Here is a 7,381-nt window from a genome sequence, read left to right as displayed (position 1 = left end):
GCTACCAAATTGCTTTCCAAGTTGCCATTCCTTCTCACTCACGAAAACAATTGTCATCTATTCAAGAGAACTTTTGCAGTATCGAATCCGTGTATATAGTGCGTGTACGGGCTATTCTACATGTGAGAATGTGCCAATAATTTCATGTATTTTTTTTTTAATAATAATTTAGAATTTGAGAAAGAATAAAAAATCGATTTATGGAGGGATTTAAGGTAGTTCATGCACGAAACAATTTTCTTAAGAAAGGCTTGAAATTTACTCAGAGTTCAAATGGCTTGTCGACTCACACGCATATCAAATTTTGAAGAGTTCGTCTTATTGGTTGTGTTGAGATAAACGTGCTTAAATATGAAGAAAAACACACAGGGGTATAGGTAAAAAGTCGTTTATCTTTCCATATAACGAATGAACGCTTCTTACGAAGTTTAAGACAAACAATAACAATGAAGTATATAATGAAGGTTTGGGAAAAAATTCGAGACGATTGTCTTACCAGTAATACAGATATTACGTTGAAAATTGAACGAAATTGGTAATGAGCCCTCGCATAACCTCGGAGTTTTGTTTATTTCGGCATGTTGTTTCTTCATGACTTGGGCCATTCCTGCGCGTCATAACCTTCTGTCCTGTAATCAATACTCTTTTCTTGGTCCATTTCCCTTTGTGTTTACCCTTTGGGCTCTCTAATGCGATTTTTGACATAAAAAACTATAGTATTTTCGCCAGGGACGAGTGAAATTTGGGGTTCAGTCAGTGACGGATCCTCGATTAATCAATGGCTTGTAATTTTATCCGCCAAAAGATAAGTTGATAGAGATAACTCTGATTTTAATTCAGAGTGATAATATCTTTAATTGGGAAGTAAAAATCGACGCAATTTAGACACCCATAAAATACGAGCCTTCGGGCATGATCTACCTCAAAACTTAAGTAATGTTAATGATAATTTTGCATTATACAACTTTACGATCGAAGAATGCTGAAGGAAAATGTTGCGATCGTTTTTCCTCGGGTTTTTGAGGCTTCACGAAAATGGGTCGGTCGTTTTCATTTGGAATCAGAGCTTCGCGGATAGCTATGATTAAAGTCGATGAAGTGCTCTTTGAAACCCTTGGCGAAATTGCCCTTCATCTACCCTTTTATATGCACTTGCATTCCTTTTGATGATAGTACAATTTTTTTCGGATGGAAGCAATAAGAGTACCGGCACAAACCAACCGAAATCCTTTCAAACTGCAGAAATCATCTTTCGCTTCCATCACTTAAATCTTAGCCCAAATCGCTGCTGAGGCCAAACGATTTGGAGTGCTTTGATTTTTAGAATTCGTGTTTGAAGGATTTTCATTTTTTTTTTTGTATCCGCATTTTCATTTCTTTTGTACTGTTTTTACGAATATGTTCAGTGTCCCCGAAGATCCCTAAAATTTTACAAGTCTTTGTCAGTTCACAGTCACGTAGAGACAAACATTTTGGAATGCGTTTTTTCCTTTCGTCCAATTTTATATTCTCACTCGACGCTCAGTTACTGATTGAATATTTGTTCAGCTTGTTGAGTATTGCCATAAGTTAGTCGCATTAATTCGAGGTCGTGACGTTAATTCTACTAATTCCCCGTGAGCAAAGTTTTCGTCTCGTTATTAGCCTCAATATAACAGAACTTAATTCGAGCAAAATGATATCAAGATCTCCGAAGCTGTCTCGTCAATTTCTCACTCACTCATGAACCATTTCCTCGAGTGATATAGCTGGGAGATAGGAAAATTCAATTCCTCCTCGATTAGAAGGCAGAATAGAACGCCCGTGCCCGGAATCCCCCAACGCGAAGTCTTGGAATTGTTCTTACTATTATGGGACGTTGTGTTAAAGGGAGATTCTCTTTAGTTAGTGCTCGAAAAGCCCGCCAGAGAGCACTTACCTTTTTTCGTTTCCTCCCTCGTTTACCACACAGCCTTCCCGAAGTAATCATCGTTACATTCCTTCTTGTTTAGCAGTCATTACAATACAGCATGCTCTAACAGTTAAGTCAGTAACTTTTAATTATAGGGGCGTTACGAATTCAGAGAGTCGTTGGAATTTTCACGAGATTTCAGGATCATTAAAGAGTGAAGAATACACAAATGAAAGCTTACTACGAACCATTTGTATCGCCATTTCATTCGCTTCGTAAATTTAATGTTTATAAAGGAAAATGGATGGAGCATTATTGGAAACCGTGCGTTGAAAGTAACGAAAAAAGTAGCTACCAAAATTAAACGATTAAACGAACTTACCTGTAAGTGAAGTTCGATCGTAATTGTATGAAGCGCCTCTTCCGATAGACCACGATGTAGTTCCCTCTACTATGCCCGAATCATCACACGCTTTAAAGTCAACTAGATACTCTTTTGTCTCTAGCTGACCTCTCCTATATTCATGTTCATTTATTCAAAGTGTGTCGTAAAAAGGGTTCATCTTTGAGATGAATTTGGGATTTGTTCTAGTGAACAGATTTTAGGGTGGGAAGTGGTCTATCGGAAGAGGCGCTTCATACAATTACGATCGAACTTCACTTACAGGTAAGTTCGTTTAATCGTTTAATTGTATTTCGCGCCTCTTCCGATAGACCACGATGTAGATATTTAAAGAAATACGACACCCCAATATCTACTGAAGTTAACAATTCGTTTAATCATGAAATGACGTATACAATTAACATCAACATAAACCTCTATGCTATATGCTAAAATAACACAGCTTTTTCGTAGATTGCATTGGCAAACGCAGTGTTATCCGGTACAACTGGCAAGTCATAAAATCGAGCAAACGTTTTAGACTTCTCTGACCAACCTGCTGCCTTCCTAATGCTGTCGATGCCAAGACCCTTTTGTTTGGCGGCTGAGGTCGACGCATGACGCGTACTATGCGCTGAGAATACCTGAGTATCGACGCCACTCGCTTTCAAAACATTCTTTGTCCATTTTGCCAGAGTTCCAGCCGAAACTTCTCTAATTGGTTTCTTCAACGAAACAAACAACGAATCAACTTGACCTCTTATTCGATCCGTCCTTTGTAAATAATTGTCCAACGTTCGTACAACACAAATTTTTTCATTTATCTCATATTTAGGTAGTAACAGAAGCGGCTGTGAACGATTTCGGCCCGATGTTTTGATTATATCCGGTATCTTAACCTGTACCACGTCCTGACTTCTTTCGATGTTCTGCAATTTGATTAATGACAGCGTCTGCATCCTCTGACCCGTTATAAGAGCTAAAAGAGTGATGAGCTTTCCAGACAGCAAGCCTAGCGGCATATTCTCATTGTCATCCAACTTATCAAAATAATCCAAAACTACTTTCGGATCCCATGTATGATCATATTTTGGTCTTGATGGGCGAAGTTCCGATATCCCTTTGAACAGACGTCGAATATGAAAATCTTGACCCACGTGAGGACCAACTACCAAAGAAATCGCCGATCTAAGGGAATTAAGCGATCCGTGAGCCGCTCCTCCCTTAAACTCTTCTGCGAGAATTTCAATCACTTCCTCCATCGATGGCTGAAAAGGATTGATCTTCTTTCTCCGACAAAAATTCCACCACTTCCTTAAAGCGCAGTCATACTGTTTAAGCGACGAAAGACGCAGCGACGAGACCATCAAATGTAATGCTTCTTCCGGAATATGTCTTGCTTGAAAAGCTCTCACTATAACCTCCCGACCACCAGGGAAAGGCTCTTCCACAGTGGATGCGGTTCCCTGTCAGAAGAACAAAGTAAATCTCTACTTGGTGAAAAACTGATAGGATGTCCCGATATCATCTCACAGAACTTAGGGTACCACGGTTGAGAAGGCCAATTTGGTACCACTAAAATTACTGACGCTTTTTCATTTTGGATTTTCCTTAAAACTCTCGTTATCAAAGCAAAAGGTGGAAACGCATATCCTAACGAAAATTTCGACCACGAAACAGTGAATGCATCAATTAATAAGCATCCTGGGTCATGAGCCCAAGCAATATAATCGTCACATTTTGCATTAGTTCGAGATGCGAAAAGATCAACATCCGGTTTTCCGAATACGTTTACAATTTCTTCGAAGGCCCAATCTGCCAATGAAAACTCAGATTCTTTTTCATTTTTCCTTGATTGATAATCGGCTTCAAAATTTTCTTTCGTACCAATAAAAGATGCAACGATATTCAATCGCCTTTCTTCACACCATTCCCATATCGATTTCGCCAACATTGCTAGGCTTTGAACGCGAGTTCCCCCCATTCGATTTAAATATGCAATGGCGGTCGTATTGTCTAATCTCAGTAAAATATCGCAATCATGAAACTGGCTTGCAAAGCATTTCAAGCCAAAAAAGGCAGCAGTCAACTCCAAACAATTTATATGCATCTCTCTCTCTGCAGTATTCCAAAACCCATACGTGTTTTCGCTTCCACAGACCGCTCCCCAACCGGATCTTGATGCATCACTGCGAATTTCTAAACCAAAATTTGGAGGTCTTATGGAATTTTCAGCATTAACCACTTTTTCCAACCACCAATTAACCTCATTTTTTATCTCCAAAGACAGAGATATATACTCATCGAAACGGCCACCATTTTTTCTCAACGCCAACAGTTGCGTTCTCTCGAATGCTTTAATATGCGCAAAACCATAAGGGACTGCTGGACAGCAGGATACAAGAGTTCCAACAAAGACTGCAAATTCTCTAATTTTAATTCGGTTTCTACGGAGTAATCTTCGAGCCAGATTTATTACATTTAACTGTTTTTCTTTCGGTAGCTCTATTGACATCTTCTTAGAATCGAGCCAGAATCCCAAGAATTTGCACCTGTGCGTTGGAGTTAATTGTGATTTCTTATAATTAACCACAAACCCAAGACTCTCCAACAAAGATGCCGAGACAAGTGCATTCTCTTTACACTGAGAAAAAGATCTTTCAATAAGTAAAATATCATCAAGATAAATCACTGATGAAAACCCTTTTCCTCTCAAAAAAGCAACAACTGGTTTCAAAATCTTCGTGAACACATACGGTGCCGACGACAGTCCGAAAGGCAAGCAAGTAAACTGGAACAGAATATTCTTGAAATAAAATCTCAAATATTTTCTGTCAACTTCAGCTATTGCAATAGAATAATATGCATCCTTCAAATCCAACGACGCTAAAAAACACTTTTCACTCATTAAATTTATCGCTGTCCTTCTATCCTCCAGTTTAAAGTGCTCAGTTTGCACAAACTTATTGAGTTTTTTAAGATTTAAAACCAATCTAAAGCTTCCATCAGATTTTGGAACTGCAAAAATGTCAGATAAAAACTGACCTATACTCTCTTGACATTTTTGAATTGCACCCTTGCTGAGTAATTTCTCTATCAGATCGCTCATTATAAAACTCTCTTTATCCGACCATACCCGTTCTTTCGGAATAGCCGTTTGATGTGGGGTAGTAATGAAAGGGATTTTATATCCTTCAACCCAAGCCAAGATTCGCTTGTCTGACGTAATTTTACGCCATTCTTTCTCACAAAAACGTAGCCTACCCGTCATGTTACTTACAGGTTCAACTAGAATTTTCGCTAATGACGCTGCTCTTGTCTCCGTTTTAGTTCCTCCCGACGACGGCTGCCTCTCTGCCGCGAAACGTTGTTCAGGCTTTTCGAAATATACGGTTTCTTCCCGCCCGCTACTGACGTCCTCTGGAAATGCTGACCGGTCTGACGTCGGGGCGGGACCTTCCCGTTTTTTGAACCCTTAGGAACTGTCACTGAATGACTCGGTTTCAACTCACGAGACGAATTTTCGAGTATTTTTGCCGCTTTAATTTTTTCCTCGAGGCTCTTTCCGAACAACAATTCATCTGCCGTCGTCTTCGCTAGAACCTCTTTGAAAGGCGTGTTTAAATTCGCGAGAATCAAATTCTTCCTGACCGACGACTCATCATGTTGAAGATCTGATAAAAGACGACCGACGTCGCTCAGTTGTTCTAAGAGCATGAACTTTTCTTGTTTTTCACATAAAACCGCTTGAAACATTTTCCCCACGACGGAGAGACATGCGCTAATTTTGTTTTGCTTAACAACAATCCTTTCGTCTCTCTTTTTATTTGGCTCCGAAATGGCACCATTCACCTCCGGATTAATCCGCGGTGGATCTATAAAACTTGCGTTCACTGGTGGAGTGTATTTTTTCATGATCGAAGAAACCTCCTCAAGAGGAAGGCCTCTTTGTAAAATTTCCTCCCATCTTATTGCCAATTCAGTCGGAATCGCGTCGCTCATCGCACGAGTATCCGATACTCTCTTCCCCATGAGCTCAAGAATCTGAGCATTAATGGCCAAATCGCCCTCAGGAACATCACCAAGCAAGGTTTTCCCTTGCGGACCTTCATTGGACTGACCTCGAGTGTCGACGACTTCGACATCCCCATCCTGTGTCTTGGCAACTGTTGACTCAGTCACCGAAGGATCGACGATGATGTCCCTCTGCACTGCCCCAACGTTCGTCTGCGACGATTCGCCAATCTCCGTAACATCGTTATCGTCGCTTTCAAAACCTCGCTCACTCGACCAGCTTATCGACCTCCTTCTCTTCCTTTCCCTATCCGTCTCCGACGAACTCGAACGTCTACGATGACCTGGCGAGGACAGTGCATCTTAACATTTTGTACATAACATGTACTCACTGTGTAGGTTAGAGCCTGACACAGCGAATGAATGCCCTGAACAGGTTAGAGCCTGCCAGAGCAACAAAACAATATCCTGTTCTTGAATCCGAGTCAAACTCTTGCTTACGTAGGTAAGAGCCCATGTAAGTAAAAAATTTTCCATTCGCTGTCAAAAAGTGACCAGCTCCGGAAAAAATTTTTGTTGCTAACCATATGACGCATGGTAACCTAATCTGTAACAAACGTAAACAGATTAGCATACTTACTTCTCCGTTTTTTATTATGTCTTTTCCTCTTCATCATTTTTTCCAGCCTTTTCAATCTCTTTTCAAGAACATTTGCTATATTTTCGCTATCACTTGAATTATCCGGTGTCATTTTACCGATTACGTGTGACTTCTTCAGCACACAAAAGAAGAATGAACATGAATATAGGAGAGGTCAGCTAGAGACAAAAGAGTATCTAGTTGACTTTAAAGCGTGTGATGATTCGGGCATAGTAGAGGGAACTACATCGTGGTCTATCGGAAGAGGCGCGAAATACAATGACTGAGCGACGATACGATAGTTTCTTAAAAAACAACCAACTTCACGACCCCCGAGTCCTCTTTTATTTGTTGAGTTTGGTAGCTCGGAGCTTGTTTAAGGAGCGTTTTCCAACTCGGAAAGGGGTTGCAAATATTGATTCGGCGAATGCGAAAATCTCATAAAACGTATCCT

The 7,381-nt window shown here is 40.2% G+C and overlaps 1 protein-coding gene across 3 annotated transcripts; it reads right to left on the bottom strand.

The window, feature by feature from the left end:
* Window positions 1-2,655: 2,655 nt before the first annotated feature.
* On the bottom strand, window positions 2,656-7,123 carry LOC122411971 (uncharacterized). Of its 3 annotated transcripts, none has more exons than XM_043421130.1 (3): window positions 6,928-7,123; window positions 5,554-6,631; window positions 2,656-3,739 (listed from the first exon to the last, which is right to left on the bottom strand). In XM_043421130.1, exons 1-2 carry the CDS (start codon window positions 7,037-7,039, stop codon window positions 5,574-5,576), a joined length of 1,170 nt encoding a protein of 389 aa, XP_043277065.1. In that variant the 5' UTR covers window positions 7,040-7,123; the 3' UTR covers window positions 2,656-3,739; window positions 5,554-5,573. The 3 variants fall into 3 exon arrangements, with proteins under 3 accessions (XP_043277065.1, XP_043277067.1, XP_043277068.1); XM_043421132.1 differs by having other exon boundaries at window positions 6,395-6,631; XM_043421133.1 differs by lacking the exon at window positions 6,928-7,123 and having other exon boundaries at window positions 6,395-6,724.
* Between the last annotated feature and the right edge of the window lie 258 nt (window positions 7,124-7,381).

The sequence above is a fragment of the Venturia canescens genome, chromosome 6 (genome assembly GCF_019457755.1).
Source record: "Venturia canescens isolate UGA chromosome 6, ASM1945775v1, whole genome shotgun sequence".
NCBI classification, from domain to species: Eukaryota; Metazoa; Arthropoda; class Insecta; order Hymenoptera; family Ichneumonidae; genus Venturia; species Venturia canescens.
This window is presented reverse-complemented; position numbering and strand designations above follow the sequence as displayed.

Bases quoted from the DNA above. Each gene is read 5' to 3' on its own strand.
- LOC122411971 (XM_043421130.1), bottom strand. From the start codon at position 7,039: ATGACACCGGATAATTCAAGTGATAGCGAAAATATAGCAAATGTTCTT. The intron at 6,632-6,927 runs GTAAGTATGCTA...TGTCCTCGCCAG, and splicing joins ACATAATAAAAAACGGAGAA to GTCATCGTAGACGTTCGAGT.